Consider the following 22,500-nt stretch of genomic DNA (forward strand, 5'->3'; position numbering starts at 1 on the left):
TGCACGACAATCACACGCAGTCACGTTTCCCCTTGACCTGAGAGAGAGAGAGAGAGAGAGAGAGAGAGAGAGAGAGAGAGAGAGAGAGAGAGAGAGAGAGAGAGGAAATAGACAAAAATGCTTCCCCGTAAACGTCTCTTTACGCATTAATTTCCCTATCACAAAGCGCGTGGGTGGACTGTGCTATTCTGAGAGAGAGAGAGAGAGAGAGAGAGAGAGAGAGAGAGAGAGAGAGAGAGAGAGAGAGAGAGAGAGAGAGAGAGAGTTTGTGTTTACGTGATTATATATGTGTGTGTGTGTGTGTGTGTGTGTGTGTGTGTGTGTGTGTGTGTGTGTGTGTGTGTGTGTGTGTGTGTGTGTGTGTGTGTGTGTGTGTGTGACATTGCATTTTTTTTATAGAAACAATATACTCACTCTCTCTCTCTCTCTCTCTCTCTCTCTCTCTCTCTCTCTCTCTCTCTCTCTCTCTCTCTCTCTCTCTCATTCATAATCATTCGTAATCATCCATACCAATTAGAGATTATTATTATTATTATTATTGTTATTATTATTATTATTATTATTATCATTATTATATATTATCATTTATTATTATTATTATTATTATTATTATTATTATTATTATTATTATTATCATCAAGTACAGTATAACCGCGATGGAACTGCACGGTCCTACGTCACTCTATGGCATCCTTAAGGACCTACAAGTATGGAGTTTACTGTTATTTCTATATAATAAATCCAATAAGGTATTCTTTATTGACGTGTCTGAGCAGGTATTGGTATGTTTTGTAGGGTGAGTTTGATATACTTGATGAATGAAATGACAGAATATATTGAGTGTGATAATTCAACGGATAATTTCGGGAACTAATCCGTCAGATGTCGTTGCTGCTGCATGTGCCCTGTATGCATAGTGGCAGGAGCTGAAATACCGTTATCGTCACTACCACGTGCATACAACACTGATCATTATGGTACTTTTGAAATTCTGCATCGACTTTTTAAATATCCTGTATGGATAATTTTGAGAGAAGTGGATCAAAACAGGAATATTTTTCATGATTATTTGGTGATACTGTTATCAATATTTTAAATACGGTATATCACATGTCTAAAATCTATTGATATGGACGATGAAAAAGATATAAAATAAGACTGCCCTATACAGTATGACACAACATTCTCAGTAACATCGTCATATAAGGGCATTGTTATTTTGGTGGTGATATCATCTTTCAGGAAGCGAGCGACATGACAACATAACTGAAAACCAAAACAAACATTTTTCAGGACTGCTCCGGCGTAACGGGAGAGGAACACAGAAAGCCACATGTTCATGGAGTACTGACACGAACACTGCAGCGGGAATTAACTGGATGTCCAACTACGTGTCTGTTAACTTCAAGTAAGGCGGGCCAGTCACATGTTTGCTTTGATTTCTCGCCAGGACACTCGAGTTGCCTATCTTCAACTAAAATTGTTGTTTCCATGTACTAGGAAGTTGACCCATGTAATTTTCAGCTGTAAGTGGCACAGACATGTAGTCTTCATTTTTACTGTCGTCTACATCAATACGTTTCCAATCAATGGAGTACTTTCTGGAAATCTCAAAATGACTATATAAATTTAAATGCCAATTCACTAGAAAACCAACTTAAATACTTTTGTTCATAAATAAAGTTCGATATTACCTGTGTTACTACTAGAAAGAATTATGTAGAAAAGTATATTATATAAGCTCATTGCATCTTGATATATATAGAATGACACTGTGGGCATATTTGATACTGCTCCTGTGTGCGCGTAGGGGACACGTCTGGTGCTGCCGCCTGGTGACACTTGCTAGTTTACAAACACCCCCACTGGTTTTAGATAATAATATAGTCTGATGCATTGTTTATTATATTTTTATTACCTTGTTGAAATCACAGTGCTTGCCCATATTTGCTTCTTCTGACTAAACTGTTTTCAAGTGACACAAAGAAATTATCAGTCAGGTTCGCAGTTTTTTTTTTTTTTTTTTTTTTTGTCGGTGACGCAGAATCCTCGCTAAGTTGTCACTAGAATCATGAGAGAAACCCTGAAAACCCCAAAGACTCCCACGAGACTGCTCACGGTACAGAACCCTTGCTGAACTAACGCTACAATCATGACACCACCCTTGAAAACCCGAACAACTTACACCAATCCGTGTTAACAAGTACAATCTCAATAACCCATCACTAGAATCATGACACCATCCTTTAAGACCCAAATACCTTACACTAGACCAAGGTAGTAAATAGTATCTGTACTAAGCCATCACTAGAATCACGAAAACAGCCTTGCAAAATTCCTTTAACTTCCAATAAATCGAGTGCAATGTATATCATTCCTGCAGCACCACAACAACACCCTTGCAAATCCCTATAACTTCCACTAGATCGTGTGTGAGGCATATTCCTGCAGAACCACTACTGGAACCCATGAAAACAGCCTTGCAAATCCCTATAACTTCCACTACAGCTTGTGAAATAGCCTACTCCACGGATGACAGCCAATAGATATACTGTTTCTCATCTTTAAGCTGGTCAAGATGTGCCGACACAACCTCTGGGAATATTTGTCTCTTAATTAAGTTAACAGGAGGAGGGAAAAAATCGCCTTTCTTGTGTTAATGTTCAAATTTGCATAATCCGTTTAATAAGATGTAATACGTTTGCTTGTATAAATTAAGACTGACATTCTCTCTCTCTCTCTCTCTCTCTCTCTCTCTCTCTCTCTCTCTCTCTCTCTCTCTCTCTCTCTCTCTCTCTCTCTCTCTCCGCGTAAACATCATCTTTCTTGTATTGTTTAAATTTCCACTGTCAGTTTAATACAAATAATTACTTTTGTTTATGTATATATTTAAAGTGATCTAAACTCTCTCTCTCTCTCTCTCTCTCTCTCTCTCTCTCTCTCTCTCTCTCTCTCTCTCTCTCTCTCTCTCTCTCTCTCGTATCTCCGTAGTCTGTTATCTATAACAGTTGAGAAACCGCTGCCGTCCTGTCTCGACACACACACACACACACACACACACACACACACACACCAGACACCAGCTCACCCACATTTTCTTTCGCCACGCTCTCATTCAGCCAGTGACTATAACAGAATATCATGTAATTTGTCAACATAAATGTGTATAAATAATTTAGGGCAATATTATGAAACACTTCTGCGCCACACCTTCACTACGTTCAAAATGAGTGTAGCTGAAGTGACAATGGTTCTTCAGGGTGCTTTTACGGTTCTAGTGAGAGGTTAACAAGATTTATACATTATTTACAGGAGAAAAGGTCTTGGGAACCCGCCTATTCATCTCTGTGGCCGCTGAAAACAGTCGTGGTGAGCGAGGAAAGCGTTTTCTAAATACCATCTAAAAATGACAGCATGAAATACAGTCACACTTGCTGCATTCGGAAACATGATGGTCTGGTTCTGCTGACGACTGAGTTTCGCCCGTGTCACTACTCTTATTACCGTTATCACTATTGTTGCTTTCTTCCTTATTTTTTTTATATCATTTCGGGGATAATAAGACGTATTTAGAAAACAATTAGCCTATTACTTTTGACTTCTCCTCCTCATTCTCCTACTACTACTACTACTACTACTACTACTGCCAATATATAACAAACTTTAATTATATTTTAGCAAGAGACGCCTCGCCAAGATTTCCTACGCACTTTGTTTCTTATTTGCACTAAACCCAACTTTCATCTTATCTTATTCTCTATTTTCCTCTCTCTCTCTCTCTCTCTCTCTCTCTCTCTCTCTCTCTCTCTCTCTCTCTCTCTCTCTCTCTCTCTCTCTGTGTGTGTGTGTGTGTGTGTGTGTGTGTGTGTGTGGTTGAAGCTGTCTACAAGCATACAGCATCTTTTCAACTAGTTTTTGTGGCCATATTTGGCTTGGAATAATGCACGATACTTTTACTGAAGCATATGACATCTTTTGCATACGATACTTTCCTTCCTTACAACCAAAATATATAGAGGGTTATATTTCATCCATAAACTTTCGCTGCATGACCATAGTGCAGTTCTTTGTAGTAGTAGTAGTAGTAGTAGTAGTAGTAGTAGTAGTAGTAGTAGTAGTAGTAGTAGTAGTAGTAGTAGTAGTCGTAGCAGTAGCAAAGAAAAATACTAAGAGCCAAAAGTTGCAAAATATTAATCCTATAATATGTGAGAAAAAACTAATCAACTTACAGACTAACAAATCAAATAAATAAATGAATAAATAAATAAATAAATAAGAAGAAAAGAAAAGTTATTTCCTTAACAAACTAAAGAACATGAACACCAAACAGAAACAAGAAAAAAAACAATAACAAAACAACAGAACACGAGACGAACGAAAAATGAGAGAGAGAGAGAGAGAGAGAGAGAGAGAGAGAGAGAGAGAGAGAGAGAGAGAGAGAGAGAGAGAGAGAGAGAGAGAGAGAGAGAACTATAGGTAAGGAAAACGGGCAATAGGAGTGCAATCAATACATGTACGAGGAAGGAACCCGTTGAAAAGACAATAATACCACCACCATCGCCGCCACCACCAGACAGACTTTATATGGTTAACACATCATATATTTAGAACTTTCCCCCGCCTTGCCCCATCCATCTCTGAGACTTGGAGAGAAACATTTACCCCTTAGTACTCTCTCATACACATTACATCTTGGTGCAAATGATATTAATCTGCGCCACGTGTTCACAATCACTGACAGAACCTCATCTATGTTAGTAATACTGTCTGTGTTGGTTTTATTACAGGCTCTACTGGGGTTTGTGGGCGTTGGGTAAGTGGTATGTTAGTTCCCTTCACCTCTTTACTCGTTACCTGCTTGAAGGAAGGAGGTGGAGAGGAAGTTCACTGGAGATACGAGAGGTGGGGCGCGGCACCTCCTCCCTCGCACACAGTTGCTTATGCACTGACTGGTTGGCTGGTTATTGCCTGCGGGTGCCTCTCTCTCTCTCTCTCTCTCTCTCTCTCTCTCTCTCTCTCATTTGTAGCGTACCTTTCCTTACTCAGACATACTTCTTTCCCTTTCCCTTCATTCGTCTCTCTCTCTCTCTCTCTCTCTCTCTCTCTCTCTCTCTCTCTCTCTCTCTCTCTCTCTCTCTCATTTGTAGCGTACCTTTCCTTACTCAGACACTTCTTTCCCTTTCCCTTCATTCGTTTCTCTCTCTCTCTCTCTCTCTCTCTCTCTCTCTCTCTCTCTCTCTCTCTCTCTCTCTCTCTCTCTCTCTCTCTCTCTCAATCCTTCCATGCATGCTATCGAATCCCCACGGTTTCTTAGAGAGACTAAGAAATAAAAAAAATAATCTTAGTAATATTGCACCTTCTCGTTCTTTTTCCCCTCCTCTCACTCAGGAACCAGACAGACAGGTGCGTATCTAATCCCCATTATGTAAAGGAAAACCCCTCGTCAAATAATAACCTCATAATTCGCTGTACTTCTTCTCCATGGCGTGAGGATAACAGTCAGCCTCGTCCCATCCTTCCAAACACTAGGAATTAATGTCCATAGTTTATTTGTGTTTATGTTTTCTCTTTATTTCAGCCTCTCTGTCCATGCTGACGTTAATTTAGGGTAACCGGCAACTAGTGCGAGACGGTGGAGGGTGACGCAACGCTGAGAGAGAGAGAGAGAGAGAGAGAGAGAGAGAGAGAGAGAGAGAGAGAGAGAGAGAGAGAGAGAGCACATGCTACAGACTAGTTTATATGGATGGTTCACTCCTCAGCTTGAATAGTGAGTGAAATTGTACATTATGCAGAGAGAGAGAGAGAGAGAGGAGAGAGAGAGAGAGAGAGAGAGAGAGAGAGAGAGAGAGAGAGAGAGAGAGAGAGAGAGAGAGAGAGAGAGAGAGAGAATTCTACGTGTTCATATAGTACATCATAGTAATAATGTTAACAATGATAATGATATCCACCACCACCACCACCACTACCACCACCACCGACAAGAAGAAGAAGAAGAACAACAACAACAACAACAACGATAACATCAACATATCCTGAGAGAGGAGAGAGAGAGAGAGAGAGAGAGAGACGAGAGAGAGAGAGAGAGAGAGAGAGAGAGAGAGAGCACTTCTTTATCTACCATTACCGTTCACACTTCCGTCTCGGTTCGGGTAGGAGGCGGCAAGAGATAGCGCCGTGACTCAGTGATGTCAACAACCCTCCCTTCGGTGCAGACAACACACCTATCTTCCCTCACCCACGCCTATGACTGGAAACAAATGCGAGGTTCAGAAATAAGGCTGAGATGTTACATGTATTAGAAGGATGTAAAGGTGGACTGTGAGATGGAGATGATGAAGGTGTCTAAGAGAGAGAGAGAGAGAGAGAGAGAGTTCGGGAGCACGTACTAACAATGATGTAATAATATTGTTAAAAGGTGAATATGAAAACATACATAAAAAAAAAAGAAAAAAAAAGTAAATAGAATTATGGAAACCAAGTAAATAAATGTCAATGATAAATATATGTAACTAAGAAGCCAGCGTCAGTAGATACACATTCGAGATACACGGTGTATTCATTTCACTTGTAATTAAACACACGAGGCGCCACGCACTGGAATGATAACACAGTACTAATGATTTTTTTTTTTAACAAGAGCTAGAATGAAAACACCTCTCTCTCTCTCTCTCTCTCTCTCTCTCTCTCTCTCTCTCTCTCTCAACATAGGTCGGTGTTCAGAAGCGCTTTGCTCTCACCACGACTAGTTTCAAAGGCCACAGAGATGTTTAGCCGGGTTCTCAAGGTTTCTCCTATTAATAACGTAGAAATCTTGTTAATCTGTCACTAGAACAATAAAAAAAAATGAAAAATCTGTCACTTCAACTGGAGTCTTTTGAAAGTAGTAGAGGTGTAGCACAGAAATGTTTTCAGAATATGGTCCATAAACGGAAGAGAAACTAATGGATATGGGCGTAGCAGCGTTCCTACACTGCCTAGCTAACTTGATCTGACCCTCTGCAAAGTGACGAACGACTGCTCAGGTTTGTTAAGTACTTGCCAGAAGAGTGAACAAGACCAGTGTGGCATCAACTGCTGGGAACAAATGGCTTTTTTTTTTTTTTTTTTTTTTTTTCTAAGAGACCCATGAGTAATTCACAAACTTCCGCTGTGTCTCCTGAGATCAAACTTGAATCCCCATCGATCCTGTAGCCACGCACCGTTCACCTGTAACATATATCAACACGGTAATTATTATCAAAAAAAAGCCTCTGTAAAATGTGATTCAGTGATTATATTTACATGTCAGCGTACAATAGCTATTTTCAGTTGTTTCCATACGCTACGTGACTCACAGTAATGAAGTACACTCACAACAGACTCAAAGATTCGAAATTGCATATGTTGCTTGAGTATTTTCAAAGTTATGAGGGTGTTTGATCGGTTTTCCGGAAATTATATATTGAAATCGAGTATTCTAGCCTAAACATTATAGAGATGAGGTAAGTTTAGCGCCCATCCAACTCTCAAATTCCTGGTAAATTATTTTCATACGGCTTCACCATGTCTACATAAACATTTGAGCGGCTGCCATTATAGGCTTGCAAGAATTCCAAGGCCAAGGTCACATTAGCTAACTAATGGAACAGGGTTTGTTTCGACTAAAGCTCCTGTTTACACTTGTCCACTGCGCCCATTTATTTCGAAGCAACCGCCATGCAGGGAATGATGTGGCGGGAACGTAGCACAGAACAGTACTTGCTTTATACAGCTCATTACATTGCAATCTATTACATTATTGTAGCATAATGAAGCGTGTATTTAAGGTACGAGAGCCAAAAGAAAGTAGGATAGAAATAAGCCGAAGACCGTATCGAATCTAAATAAATAGCTTGTACTAATACCGATAAATTCTTATTTGCCGTAATATCACGAAGTAAATAAAAACGATTAGATTTGAGAGACGAGTAAAGAGAAGTAGAGGGAGACGAAAAAGCCGAAATATATTATGAAAGTATATAAAAAGATAGATATAGATAATTTTACTGTTACCACTCACTCCGTAATTACTGCAATATCATGAAGGAAGAAGTAAAAGAAAAAAAAATGAATATGAAAGGAAAAAAATAAGGGAAAGGAAATTGCCACCGTAGATAAAAGAGCCGAGGTGTACACTCTATTACCGATCAACCCTTAATCACTGCCATATCATGAAAAATAAATGAAAAAATATATGTAAAACATGAGAGAGAAGTAAACAAGTCAAGGAGATGAAAGTGCCGAAGTTGATAAAAGAGAGCCGATCTATGCGCTAATCCCGAAAGCTCTTTTAAGTTGTTGTTTTCCGCCGAGTGCGAAAGGAAGTCACGAGAACTGTGGGGAAACTTTTTTTTTTTTTACGTTTGTAGATAGATAAACCATGGACACCAACACAGAACCTCAAGTAAGTTTTATATTTCATCATTTCACATCGCCATGCAGTGGTGGATGCGTGTGGTAGTGGCCAGGGGGAGAGGTGAGGAAGGCGGGGTCTCTCCTTAGCAACATGAGCTGTGGCAACAAACATGACACGGGTCTTATAAATAGCAGTGTTATTATGAGGCATGGTACATAGTGTTTTAACAAGTTTTGGTCAGGGATTCGCAGTAATGTGTAGGTACTTCTTGATTAGGTAGTGGAAGAAGACACAAATTATAATTAATAGTAAATTAATACGGATAATTAAGAAAATAAGAATCGACTTGGTCAGAGATAGAATCCTGTGATGCCTTATTAAACAGCTTAGAATTGGCCATCAACAGCCTGATAGTCTGATACAACCTAACTCGCACTCATAACTTACTTGTTTAATGTAACCTAACCTAACATGATCACATGAAAGAAACATCTGTGAACCTGTGGACCTGTGGACAAAACCAGTTATATATAGTGACGGTGAGATTTTACTTTTTCTCTCTTGACATCAATTCACCTTTCACAAATTGCTGATTTCCTTTACCTACCTAACAATTTCCAATGGTGTTTTGTTTTTATCTAATGCTTTAGTCCCCAGAAGCCAAGCTGATCTAGAAGCAGTGCTCCCTGCTTCCTCCCCCTCTCCTTTTAACATGGTGGTTAATTGCTTCTTTTTAATATTCCACATTTTCAAGTGTGAAATATAACAAGAAGTGGGTGTGACTTACAGATCAGTTGAGGTTATGGCATCTATAGTTTGGTACTGAATCTGTGCATGTTCTTATTTCAGAGATTTCCCATGGGCATTGTTTACCTTCAGAATTTCATAGTAATTAATCACATGTTTACAGTTAATTATCTGAAATGTGATGCCACATTGTCTCTTAGTTATAAAGGAGAGGTGACGCCTGACAGGTCCCTTGGTGTGACGTGAGGGCACCACCAGCCCTTGGCAAGGCCTCACAGTGTGAACTCTTGGCGTGAGGTAATGAGAGTAGGTGAACTTCCTCGAGGAATTTAAAGTATTTGTTGATTGTCCTAAAGTGTAATTCGGGATAAATCACAGTATGTACACCTGTCACCATGTTTAGATATTTCCACCAACCCAAAGCATATTGTTAAACATTAGCAGGTGTGGGCTGTGGGCTCTGGTCATGGCCTGAGGTGTCTTGGCAGCACATGTAGCACATTAGCAGGTGTGGGCTGTGGACTCTGTCATCACAAACTTCACTGGTTGTTATTGGATTTCATGGTGTATTTGCTCCTCACAGTTTAGTTTATTGGATGTATTATCTCTGTACTGCTTCAGTGAAGATAATTACAAACCTGTTAGATCAGGTAAATAGGTATATGAGTATATATTTTGTATTTCCTTTTTTTTTACCACCCTATAAGTTTGTTACAGAAGTGAGAGCAGACAACAGTGTGAAGGTTTTGAAATTCATTATTTACTGTTTTATAGTAAGGTGATGATTCTTTTCCCTCTCTTCTTAGGTGGCTGTGGGGGTAGAAGGTGTAACAAACAATATCATGGGGGACCAAGAAGTGCTAGTTGTGACTCAGAAACACCAACACTACCCTCTGCCCATCATCCCTGCCCTCTACTCCAAACTTCTGCTTCTGGTAAGACTCCCTTGTCCATTCCGTATCTTCAGTATTCGTTATTATTATTGTTAGTTTACCATGCCAGATGAAGCTTTACATGGTCCACAGTCAAGCTGAGAGTGGGCCATAATGGCATCCTTAAAAGGCTATTCAGGCTGCCAAGATGGACCAGTCCATTCCTGGCTTTCACTGGTCATGGCCTGCGGTGTCTTGGCAGCACATGTAGACGTGGCGTGGTCATTATGATGGGTGGGATGGACAAGCAGGATAACTCCATCATCACCTCCGTCAGGGACAGTTGTGCACATGTTGGGGGCTCATTCACCAGGAGTGGCTGATGCTGCTCTTTGACATATAACTTGGTCTGCAATGTATTGTAGTTCTTATGTCTTTAGTTTTTACATTTTACTATGTTTTGTAGTACTGTATATTATTATTATTATTATTATTAGTAGTAGTAGTAGTAGTAGTAGTAGTGTAGTAACCAATCAGCATCCATTCACATTTGTAGATCATCTTAGCCTGATTGGTATCATGTCATTCTATTTATTTTCAGCATTCTGTTATATTTAATTCCCTTGTGATGGCTTCTCTTGGCTAATTTATCACACCTTCAAATCAGTTTTCAGTGTTTTCATGACACTCCTAAAAAGGCATTGTATACAGAAGAGAAGTCAAAGTATTTAAAAAAAAAAAGTAACAGGATGCAGCACCAGGGTCAGGTCTTGGTGCAAGGTCTCTTTTGTGTCCAGGCTTTTTTTTTTAGCACAAAGGTATTAATGCTTGTGATCACTCTGCTTATCTGTATAACAATTTTTTCTATTATATATTTAAAAACAGTTAATGAGAAATTCCAGAAATAAGTTGTGTTTTTGAAAATTGCCCTATTGAGAAGAGGTGTTTAAAAACATGAAGCATAAGTTAATGTCTGGCAGTGTTCTTATTTCAGCATGTACTTCTGAGCTATCCTGTGTCCAATATTCCTTTCCTGATAATGCAGCTCACAGAAGTGCATTAATGATGGTGTAGGCAGTGACAGTGCTTGTAACAAAGTGGTGATCATAAGTATTGATACAAAGCAAAATCAGTTCTCCATATCAACACACCATGCCACCATCCCCTGTAAAGGAGGGTAGCTGAAATACAATCATGACCATTCCTTCACATTTTAGTAGCAAGGCCATAATAGTAATTGTAAATGGTAACCTGCAGGTTGTGCTGCCTGTTGGGGGCTTCCTGATGCCAGTCTTCCATAATGAGGAAACAGGAACTAGCAGCTTCTCAGGACTCCAGTATCTACATGTGTGTGTGTGGGCAGTGGTGATGGTAAGTGTGTGTGTGTGTGTGTGTGTGTGTGTGTGTGTATACAAATCCTGAACTATTCTTTTCCTGTCCTGCCCCTTCTCTCTCTCTCTCTCTCTCTCTCTCTCTCTCTCTCTCTCTCTCTCTCTCTCTCTCTCTCTCTCTCTCTCTCTCTCTCTCTCTCTCTCTCTCTCTCTCTCTCTCTCTCTCTCTCTCTCTCTCTCTCTCCTCTCTCTCTCTCTCTCTCTCTCTCCTCTCTCTCTCTCTCTCTCTCTCTCTCTCTCTCTCTCTCTCTCTCTCTCTCTCTCTCTCCTTAGTTAATATACACTGCACTCCTAAGCTCAGTCATCTCTCCTTGTCTGTCCCAGTGTATTTATTTCCACAGTCAAATGTCTACTTTTTTAAATCTGTCTGCAGTCTCCCTCCCCCCTTTTTTTTTATGCTATTTTTCTTCCAGATTTGTAACTTCTCGTTTTGTTGTTTTACTCGTATTAGTTTCTTGTTTGTCTATTTGTCTGAACTATTTTTTTTTTTTTAATAATATACCATCTAATGTTATATTATAACTAATATATTTCATTTTATTTATTTATTTATTTATTTATTTATTTATTCATTTATTTATTTATTTCCAGCAGTAGCACTTGGATGAATTTTCAAGATGCTAGAATGTTTTGATGACTGCAGTGTATCCGTGATTCTGAGTGTCTCTAACTTTTTTTTTTGCAAATATTTCCATGTTTGATTCTTATTTTCTATTTCCCTTATTTTTGTGTATCCGTTACATTGCATGCTTAGTTAGTATTTTCCCTATTTAATTCCTTATTTCCTCATTTTTAACATATATCAGTAAGGTTAGTTTCAAAATGTGAATACACGCATTACTTTATTACTTTGTTTTGTAAGATATTGGTTCATTAATTTCCCTGTACTATTTTCTATTTTTCCTCTGCCCCTCCCATACATTCCTCAGAGAGACTTAGTTGAGAGGTGACTTGATGAGGGTCCCTTAGTGATATAGGAAATAAAGCAAGGATGACTTAAGCAAAATCATTCAGTAATCAGGACAGGGCAAGAAATATTGGATTCAACCTTGATGAAGTCTGATTTGAAAAGACATAGGGAGGAACTAGCCTCCAAACAGAGTGGTAGATGAATGGAATAGACTTGGTAGTCAGATAGCTAGTGTCATGTCATTAAGGACATCTAAAAAAGAAGACTGGACATAATTGTGGATAAGGATGATAGGTGGAAACAGGTAGGTATGCTTCATATTTCATACAGGGACTGCCATGTGTAGGTCTGATGGCTTCTTGCAGCTTCTCTTATTTTCTCGTGTTCTTACATTTCAGCTTTTAACCTGGTACATCAAAGGTGAACACAAGAATTCTCGCATCCTTGGCTACCACGATTTTTACAACTCCACAAGACACCTCCACCGAACCACATTTTACATCATGAGTGGCGGTGAGTGGTGAATGGAGAGAAAGAGACAGAAAGATACCTAATCACAGATGCCCTTAATATCTTCCTACAGGATCTCTTTAAAAATGGAATTGAGCTTGAAAATACAATGTACCAGTCTTTTATGAGGATAATTGATCAGGTGACATGTTGACAAGCTGGTCAAGTGAAAACTACATAAATAGTAACTTACTTTGAAACTCCTTATAGTGTGGCTTAAGGGGGAGGGGAGATTGAGAACAATGAAAGTTTATCTATCTGTCTATCTGTCTATCTCTGTACTCATACCATACACATAATTCATCATTTTTCCTCATTTTTGATAATTGATGGGCTCATTTACAGCATTACAGTTTTTATAAGCACTGTTTGCTATATAAGATTGAGTTTCCACATCTTGCTTGCCTCTCAGCACAGATACAGCAGGCAGACTGCATTGGTAAGGCTGTGTTCCCTTTCAACATTCTCATGCATCTTTAGGAAGCCTTCACAACACTGGGCCTGATGAGTGGAGCCAACTGTGATGTCACCAATCATCACAGTTGGGTTTTCAGGTGATCTCATAGCCCAGGTGTTCCGGAGCTCTTCATGATCACTTCCTCTTTCTATCTATTTCTCAGTCTTTTTGATGCCATGCTCTCTGCAGGAACATAAGAACATAAGAAATAAGGGAAGCTGCAAGAAGCTTACACGTGGCAGTCCCTGTATGAAATATACCTACCTATTTCCATCTATTATCCCCATCCATAAACCTGTCTAATCTTCTCTTAAAGCTCTCTAATGTCTTAGCGCTAACAACATGAGTACTGATTGTTCCTGATTGTTCCCCCAAGTTGGTGGTCACAACAGGAGAACCTCTACCTCTCCCTAACCAAACATTCCCTTCTTGCCAGTGGAGCACCACCTTTACTAACACCTCCTTTCCACATGTAGGACTCCTTTATGCAATCTGCCTTTTTTCCATTTTCCACTCCTTTCTACATACAAAAATTATTTGTTGGATTATGTGTACTCTTCCATTTTAACTCTGTTTTGTGGATTGTAGTTTATATTTATCATTGTAAATGTCAAAGAAACCAATGCACCAATAGTGTCCATTACTGAAGCTACCAGAGTGGCAAAGTTAGGTTTGGTTTTATTATTGGTAAGGTGAGGAACACAAAAGGATGCTGATTGAGTAGAATGGATAGAATATTCATGCTGGCAATGCTGTGCCTCCACAGGGAACGTCATCCTTATGGTCCTGGCCTGCCTGGTGCGGGATTACTGCATGGGTGGCTCTGTGTCAAGGTGCAGTGTTAACATATCCCTTTCACCAGTCAACTATCAACAGATCACGTTCCTCCTTGAGGTGGTGATTGCCATACCCTTTGTTATCAAGCATATTGGTGAGTATTTACCTACCTATTTGTCTGACACACTGACTCTCAGTGACTTCAAAACTAAAGGCAAAAGTGAACAGGAGTTTGGAAGTGTGACTGAGAGGTTGTCAGGTGTACAGAAGAATAAGGTAATGAGGTTCACCAAACAGGCAGGTGGTAGGATGACTGCAAGGCTGAGTGGTGAGGAGCTGGAGGAGGTGGACTGTTTCAAATGTCTTAGATCTATGAGTACAGTAGCAGTGGATGAAGTAACAGAGGTTAGAGCTTGAGTGAAGCAAGCAGGAAAAGTGTTGAGAGGTATGAATAGACTGTTTGAGAGTACTGCATATGGAATAAGTGTAAAGAGAATGCTGTATGAAGTAGTGCCTACTGCACTGTATGGTGTCGAGACTTGGAGTATGGGAGTAGCAAACAAGAAGAGATTAAATGTAATGGTGGTGAGATATCTAAGAAGTGTGTGTGGAGTAACTCAGATGGACAAAGTCAGAAATGAGGAAGTGGGAAGGAGAACAGGTGTTACAAGAGAATAGATCTTGCAGTGAGCCTCAGCCTGAGCAGATCAGTCAGCATTCATTTTTAAGTGGCAGCTGAGTCAGGCTCCAGACACCACCTGGTAGCCTGCAGACCTGTACTACACCTATGCACCCAGGGAACTGGAGTTGTAAGGTTATTAATGATGATGCCTAGGAGTATTTATCAGATTGTTTAATGAATATTAATACTTTTTACCTATCTATACTGTTAAATAAATATGAATACTTTATCTGTGTGTATACCAGGCTGACAATCCCACATCAGTGGCCCAGAGAAAGCACCACATCATTCACACTCTTAGCCTTGTTGGCCTCGGTACTTATCGTTCTATAAGTATTTCAATACAAACAAGTACTTTGATTTCTAATAATTATTCATGTACAAATATGAATACTCGTACACCCTAATACTGTATTCAGATGTATTCAAACATTAATACTCCATCCCTAGTTTTTGTACACCACCACTAATAGTAATACATTGCTCTGATTGGTTACTTTGTTTGGAAGACTACTTCTGTGTATCCTTATTTCCTGTCTTGCTGAGTTTCTTGTTGTGTTCTCTTATTGTTGGGCTTCTTCACTGACACAAGTCTTCCAACACACTTGCACACCATAATTTTGTTTCCTCTTTTCCATGTTTTCCTTGTGTGTGAGAATTAGTGTTGTGTCTTTGTTCCTCCTCATGTTTTCACGTATCATTTTCTCATGTTTCTCCGATCCCTTCCCTTGCCTCTTCAGTGCTCTCATCTCTCCATGTAACTATCCACAGTTTTGTTGGCTTTTTTATTCAGTTTATCCTAATGACTTGTCCTGTGCTTGTTGTCAGTCCTCGTCTCATCCTCCTCCCTCGTGTTCACCTCCCTCTCCTTCCTCCTGCAGTATTTGTAGTGAGGTTCAACGCTGCTGCAGCTCCTCCTGACACTCTAGCAGACGACCTCGCCTTCAGAATCTCTGGCCCCGAGTCCTACGTTGGGGTCAGGTGAGTCTCAGATGTGGTACTTGATTGGTGAAGGGTGTGATATTGATGAATTATGGGGAGTGTTAATAAATTTGCATGTTTTGCATATTATACATGCTCTTTCCCTAAGTCTGCTTCAGCAATTTTTTTACTTTCCTAGGCCGTGGAGACTTGGTAACACTGCCGCTGACAGGCTCTCACTCACCCTCTCTTGTTTTGAAATGTACAACAAACCAAAGTTGTTTCTCTCAAAACTCTTACATGATTCTAAGGCACCAAATGATTTAAATGTAGATAATTTGGTGTCTTGATAAATGTATTTGGTAAAAATAAAGTAAATTTGCTGCATGTAGCAAACAATACAGGAATATGCAGGCCTTCCAGCAAATGAGAGCCTTAGGTAGTGGCATTGTTACTGTAATATCCTCTGGTGGTGACATTACTATGACTGACTTGGTGACACTACATGGAGGTCTCTCTCACTCTCTCTCATGTCACCTCCTCCTCCTCGTCCCTCATCTTCATCCTCCTTCCACCACAGGGGCCCTAGCAGTCTGGAGTGGGTATTGGAGAGACAAGCAGACCTCCTTCAAGTACTAAGGCATCGCAACTCACTTCTCAGTCAGCAGGTGTTTTCACTCACACAGCAACTTGAACAAAGTTAATTCTCTCTCTCTCTCTCTCTCTCTCTCTCTCTCTCTCTCTCTCTCTCTCTCTCTCTCTCTCTCTCTCTCTCTCTCTCTCTCTCTCTCTCTCTCTCTCTCTCTCTCTCTCTCTCTCTCTCTCTCTCTCTCTCTCTCTCTCTCTCTCTCTCTTGCTTTCATCTTTGTTGGATTTTTTCGTTTTTTGTATATTTGTGTCAAAGGCATTCTTCTGTGTGTGTGTGTGTGTGTTTGTGTGCACGCACATCTCCTTGCTCAACTATCCTGCAGCACTACATGTTGCTAAGTCTAATTGAATCATATTAGTGTATCATGATTATTATGTGTTTTATGATTATGTTACTAATTACCCGTGTATGTATTATCATTATTGCTGTTGTTATCATTACCATAGTTACCATTGTTATCATGACATTTCCTTCCATATTGCCTGAGGTCCTTTTATATATGTGCCTTGATTTCTTCTCTCACAAATTAATTTTATATTAGAAAACTGGTTAAACTTTCACACAAAAAAAAAGTCAATGATACCTGCTTCATTTTTTTTTTTTCTTCTTCTACATTAATGCCAACTTTATTTTTCTTCTCCTCCTCTGCATCTTCCTCCTCCTTCTTCTGTGTTTAAGGTGGAAAGTGTTGTAAGAAGGTCACCATTCAGTGCAAGAAGGAAAGAAAGATGTGAATTGTTGTATTAGGAATTAAGCTCCAGTTACTGTTTTCGTTGACATCTGTGGTATACTATATAGTGTGCTTCCAGTTACCCATACCTTTGTTGATTCTCTCTCTCTCTCTCTCTCTCTCTCTCTCTCTCTCTCTCTCTCTCTCTCTCTCTCTCTCTCTCTCTCTCTCTCTCTCTCTCTCTCTCTCTCTCTCTCTCTCTCTCTCTCTCTCTCTCTCTCTCTCTCTCAAGGTTGTTAATTGGGTTGTGTGATGGGTTTTTGGGTATAATATTGTTTTTGTATGTGAGAGAGAGAGAGAGAGAGAGAGAGAGAGAGAGAGAGAGAGAGAGAGAGAGCAGAGAGAGAGAGAGAATGTTATTGTGCATATGATATTAATGATTTCTATTATATCCTCTAGTCATAAGAAATTAAAATAGTCACACACACACACACACACACACACACACACACACACACACACACACACACACACACACACACACACACACACACACACACACACACACAGACTTAATCATTCTTTGTGCTGGTGAACTCCTTGGCGTTGTTACTTGCAGACAGGTTTTTGAAGAAAATTAGTTAATAATTGTGATAAATAGTTATCTTGAACCATATATTGTAAGCAATTATGATCAAGGTATTTTTGTATTGCCCTATAATGCTTATCTTTTTTAGAAAGAAATATAATTGTATTGCATAAATAAATGAAAAATTTGAATACAGGTCTATATTCGTACATTGGTTAGGTTTTTTTATTTACATGCATTTATTTCTTTTTAATTATATTTTTATTTATTTATTTTTATTTTATTTTATTTTGTTTATTATTTATTACAAGCAAAGCAGAGTTTTCTATTGAGGGTGTTGTTTTATTTTGAGCAGTCTGGCCCATCCTGATCCAACGACAATGCTGTTGAACTATGGTAGCTGATCGTAACAAAATTAGCATCATATGATAGCACAACTCTATCAATTTTATATGATATAGATTTCATCTCTTATATTGGCTGAATCAATAGCTAATTTGCAAAAAGTAGAAGGATGTCAAAAATGGGATTTTATAAACCAAACATCAGTTTTCTGCAGTTTTCGCCAACTTTTGTTTGTTTCAACAAGAGTGGACACATACCACTGAACACGATTGAAATTTCTTATCCAACAGTACATAGTACAACTATTTGGCTCTTGCAGAGTTTTTAGCTAGAGTGATTTGAATATTAGGCATATGCTCAATGTATGGGGTGCTTCCAGTGTTTCATTACTGACAGCTTTGCTCATCAATTGCCTTCCAGGTATTTTTTTTTATTTTATTTATTTATTTATTTTTTTTTTTTGAAGAATTAAAGCAGAGATTAGTGCAGTAGGTGAAGGAAGTAGCTGGTGCAGGATGAGACAGCAGTGCACTAGTCAAGGGAGAGGAAGTGCAAGAGGCAGTGAGGGAAATGAAGGAAGAAAGAGCTACGGGTTTGGATGGATGTGTTGCAGGGCACTTGAGAAGTGGTGGAGAGAGCCCTTCCTCTTGGCTGTGAAGTGAAGGCTTCAGGTGGATGGCTGGATAATTTATACCTGACCTCAGTCCACCTGATTTACTCCCGCAGCTGCAGGAGTGACAACAGCTGCTGAGGAACAATCTATATCCAAAATCACAGTCTAGCAACAATGACTTCGTGTGGTGAAGTCATGCACCACTTACTGTGTGTGTGTGTGGAATGAAGCAGTGTGCCAAGAGTTTGTCATATCTAATTAGTTTGTATTATAATATAATACAAACTAATTAGATATGACAACTCTTATCTATATGAATATATGATATCTATCTATATGATATGAAAGATGATCTCTATCTTTCCTATAATATTATTATAGGAAAGATAGAGATCATCTTTTGAAAGACTCCACATATGCCAGCTTGTTGCATCCTTGTTTTGCCAACTGGTTGCTTGCCGGACTGCACAGTCATTACATACAAGACTCCTGAACTAGATTGCTTATGTGAGGCCCTCATCATCATCATCATCATCATCATCCCCCCAAAAAAAAGCCAAATTTACTCGATGGCAAAGTGATGGAGTAACTTGGAGGGTGCTGTAACGCTCCTTTTTATTATTTGTGTTTCTTTGAGTCTCCCCAATAATTGTTTTCTTTTGTAGCTTGCGGTGAAGAGGAGGATAATAGCGGTAATTAAAGGTTTAGTGATTATATGAAAAAGTATATTTATAAGGCGTGTATTCGTGGGAGTGATTTAAAAGTCTTGAAACATTTATTATAAATAGTCTTACTTATTTCAACTGTGGTTTTCTCTAATCAGTGGTAATACGAATAATAGGATTACATCATGTTGCGTCAGCCTACCAGTAACTCATAAGGTGTCATTCCCTAGCTTATAAAATATGTTAGTAATTTAGAATTCAATTATTAACTTCAACTAATGTCCAGCCTATATGCTCACCTTGCTAGCCAATTATTCCTGCATTTTTATTTAAACTCACGGTTCAGTAAAATTATTTGTGAAAGAAGAGAGAGAGAGAACTAGCTAAGGTTCCAATAACTTCAGAGGCCTGGGGGTGTTGAGGGAGAGAGCATAGAATGGCGTCTCCCTTCCCTCTGGCAACAGGTGGGTCTCGTAGCTCTGAAATATTTGATTTTTCTTTTATTTAGAAGTGAATATTACTGTGTTCATGTTTATTATTCATGTCTCTAGTGAAGATATAGTAACAGTACGTGTTGACAGAATGGCGTCTCCCTTCCCTCTGGCAACAGATAAAATAGCCGGTGTTGGTCCCACGTGGTGACAGTGGGCCACAGAGTCTTGGGAAAGTGTTAGCCATGTAATGTTTCTTTAGTCAAATATTCAGTCTACTGTGAATGTGTTGTGAGCAATATTATTGCCGTAGAGAAGTGATGGATGAAGGCTGTGACGTTATTTAGGGATATAACGGTGCCCAGAATCAATGATACTCTTGAGGAGTTATAAAAGTAATTATTTTCTTGTGTATTCGTAGTGTTAAGTAACGGAGTATAAGTGTATATGCCATACCAGAATTTCAAGTGCCTTTTCTTTTTTTTTTTTTTCTAGATTAACCACTCGATAAAGTGTCATAGTGGGTCAGTCAACCCAAAGAATCCCATCAGTATTATTCATTTAATTATTTTTGCTATTTTTATATTTTTCGTTCCTCCTAATAAAGCCACACTGTAGGTACTGTGTGATCATTAACCTCTCCCTACCCTCTGGCCATGACGATGAAGGCGAGAACCATTACCAATCAAAAATGTTTTTTTTTTTTCTATTGTGTGTGCGTGCTTCACCTCTTCTCTCTTCCTCTTCTTTTTTTTCTTCTTCACCGTGAAGATCTTTGCCTCGTCACATTAGAGCTCTCTTCTTTCACAAATAATTTTACTGAACCGTGAGTTTAAATAAAAATGCAGGAATAATTGGCTAGCAAGGTGAGCATATAGGCTGGACATTAGTTGAAGTTAATAATTGAATTCTAAATTACTAACATATTTTATAAGCTAGGGAATGACACCTTATGAGTTACTGGTAGGCTGACGCAACATGATGTAATCCTGATTATTCGTATTACCACTGATTAGAGAAAACCACAGTTGAAATAAGTAAGACTATTTATAGTAAATGTTTCAAGACTTAAATCACTCCCACGAATACACGCCTTATAAATATACTTTTTCATATAATCACTAAACTTTTAATTACCGCTATTATCCTCCTCTTCACCGCAAGCTACAAAAGAAAACAATTATTGGGGAGACTCAAAGAAACACAGAAATAATAAAAAGGAGCGTTACACATAGATGAAGAGAGTTTGAGTGTTATGCATCCATAGGCGAGTTTTTTTTTCGTGATTTTGACATAGGTGTACATAACAGGCAAAAAAGTCAACTTCGAGTAGCTGTACAGTATTGAAACTTTAACAGTATTGCCGAATGGTGGGTGATCATTTTCCAACAAGAAACTCAAAATGCCAAAAGATCATTTTCCGCATTTTATTTTTTTTTTCCCCTCTATAGCCCTTTAAGGTGTATATAAAACAAAGTTACATTCTATTTAGTTTTAATTTTTCACATGGTACATTCATCTGGATACACAACATGAAAATTTCAAACGTAGTGGTGATTTTAGTCAATCTGGTGTTACTCATCGTTCTCCAAGGCCCTCGGCAATGACCATCAACCCTCTTCACAAGTGACATCTCATCACTCTCTCGAATGTACTCCTCCTTGTCTCTCAGTTGCTGGTGAACGTCCAAAAGGCTCTGCTCCAGTTCGTCAATTTTGCGTTGCTGATCCTGTAACAGGTTATACAAGCGAGTCCGTTCCACCAGGTACTGTTGCATAGTGGCCTGGAGCTCTTCCTTTTCTTGTTGCAGATGTGCCAATTTCTTCATGTTTTCTGCAGGTATAAAAATTATCGTATTTGTAGAAGTAATTAGCTACATGTCCCAGTCAACAACAAAATACTCAGACACACCAGGAACTGATTTATGGATCACTTCAGATTGCTGTTTTCACTCTAATAGACCCATGCTGCATGACCATGACTGGACTCATCACACTTTACAATCATTGTTATTATTATTATTATTATTATTATTATTATTATTATTATTATTATTATTATTATTATTATACTGGCAGAATTTACACGTTACCAGTGCATGGTAGCGCTGTGAACTTTCCAGCACTGCAAGTAAAATAATTGGGCGAAAGCGCACCGACCCTGTAATCATTGCATTGCAGGTAATTTTTTTTTTTTTTTCAAAGGCACGAATTTAAGAACACGTACCTATCTAGGAAGAGGGGCGTGCACTGTGGTGATACAGCGCAAAAATTTGGCTGCTGCTCAGTTTGGGAAATTACTGGTAAGGAGAGTTGGAAAGTGGGAGTGCGGGAAGCGATGCCAATTTAGCTGATGTCTCGCTAGATAGTCTAGCTAGTTTGAATGTCAGCTGCCTGGTTGGTTTTCAAGTCCAGTCTCGCAGGAATTTTTAAAAGCTTCACCTAATAAATCTAGCAGATTTTTTTTTAGATCAGTCAAAGGGATTTTGATCTCATTCATTTTTCTTATATTTATAGTTGGCATGACTGAGAACCTGCTGCTGCAGGAACGCCGCATGATATGGGTGGGACAGAGCCGGAAAGAGAATGGGAACCAACCTTCAGCTCTCTTTCTACTGCTCAGAAAATCTGTTCACTATCCCGGCATTTTCTGTACACTTTCCTGGGTGAAAATTGTTACAAAATACTCCATTTAGAATTTTACTTACCCCTTCGCTCTGCGTGGTTGGAGACTGTGTCAAGGTAACTTGTGAAGGAGTGCGTGCTTCTAACCACTAAACATCGGCGATAACCCTTATATTCTGGTGATTAAACTAGCCGGCAGGACGCTCACAGCGGTGATCATCTATTTAGGCATGGTTTTTCGCACCCAGAGTTTTTAATTCAGACGTCTCATTT

The 22,500-nt window shown here is 39.1% G+C and overlaps 3 protein-coding genes and 1 long non-coding RNA gene across 6 annotated transcripts in view; 2 read left to right on the forward strand and 2 right to left on the reverse strand.

The window, feature by feature from the left end:
- LOC135093494 (large neutral amino acids transporter small subunit 2-like) overlaps nt 1-4,967 on the reverse strand; it is a 33,566-nt gene extending 28,599 nt beyond the window's left edge. The window contains exon 1 of the mRNA XM_063992777.1: nt 4,855-4,967. The gene's annotated coding sequence lies outside the window, so the exon portion shown is untranslated. The remainder of the gene's footprint in view (nt 1-4,854) is intronic.
- A 3,301-nt stretch (nt 4,968-8,268) lies between these two features.
- LOC135093711 (transmembrane protein 192-like) lies at nt 8,269-17,734 on the forward strand. 3 transcript variants are annotated; one of them, XM_063993238.1, is made up of 7 exons: nt 8,269-8,422; nt 9,928-10,056; nt 11,251-11,364; nt 12,693-12,807; nt 14,028-14,192; nt 15,602-15,701; nt 16,222-17,734. In XM_063993238.1, exons 1-7 carry the CDS (start codon nt 8,399-8,401, stop codon nt 16,343-16,345), a joined length of 771 nt encoding a protein of 256 aa, XP_063849308.1. In that variant the 5' UTR covers nt 8,269-8,398; the 3' UTR covers nt 16,346-17,734. The 3 variants fall into 3 exon arrangements, with proteins under 3 accessions (XP_063849308.1, XP_063849307.1, XP_063849309.1); XM_063993237.1 differs by lacking the exon at nt 8,269-8,422 and adding an exon at nt 8,780-8,913; XM_063993239.1 differs by lacking the exon at nt 8,269-8,422 and adding an exon at nt 9,322-9,418.
- Nucleotides 17,735-18,886: 1,152 nt separating this feature from the next.
- Nucleotides 18,887-22,500, forward strand: part of LOC135093713 (uncharacterized) — a 51,862-nt gene continuing 48,248 nt past the window's right edge. The window contains exon 1 of the mRNA XM_063993244.1: nt 18,887-19,636. Coding sequence (XP_063849314.1) covers nt 19,609-19,636 — 28 coding nt within the window. The 5' untranslated portion in view covers nt 18,887-19,608. The remainder of the gene's footprint in view (nt 19,637-22,500) is intronic.
- Nucleotides 21,081-22,500, reverse strand: part of LOC135093714 (uncharacterized) — a 2,121-nt gene continuing 701 nt past the window's right edge. Inside the window, exons 2-3 of the long non-coding RNA XR_010263470.1 lie at nt 22,311-22,500; nt 21,081-21,436 (exon numbers count right to left, since the gene is read on the reverse strand). The exon at nt 22,311-22,500 is cut by the window's right edge and continues 184 nt beyond it. This is a non-coding gene — a long non-coding RNA (uncharacterized LOC135093714). The remainder of the gene's footprint in view (nt 21,437-22,310) is intronic.

Source organism: Scylla paramamosain, chromosome 43 (assembly GCF_035594125.1).
Source record: "Scylla paramamosain isolate STU-SP2022 chromosome 43, ASM3559412v1, whole genome shotgun sequence".
Taxonomy (NCBI): domain Eukaryota; kingdom Metazoa; phylum Arthropoda; class Malacostraca; order Decapoda; family Portunidae; genus Scylla; species Scylla paramamosain.

Bases quoted from the DNA above. Each gene is read 5' to 3' on its own strand.
- LOC135093711 (XM_063993237.1), top strand. From the start codon at position 8,854: ATGAAAGAAACATCTGTGAACCTGTGGACCTGTGGACAAAACCAGTTA. The intron at 11,365-12,692 runs GTAAGTGTGTGT...CTTACATTTCAG, and splicing joins GTGTGTGGGCAGTGGTGATG to CTTTTAACCTGGTACATCAA. The intron at 15,702-16,221 runs GTGAGTCTCAGA...CTTCCACCACAG, and splicing joins GAGTCCTACGTTGGGGTCAG to GGGCCCTAGCAGTCTGGAGT.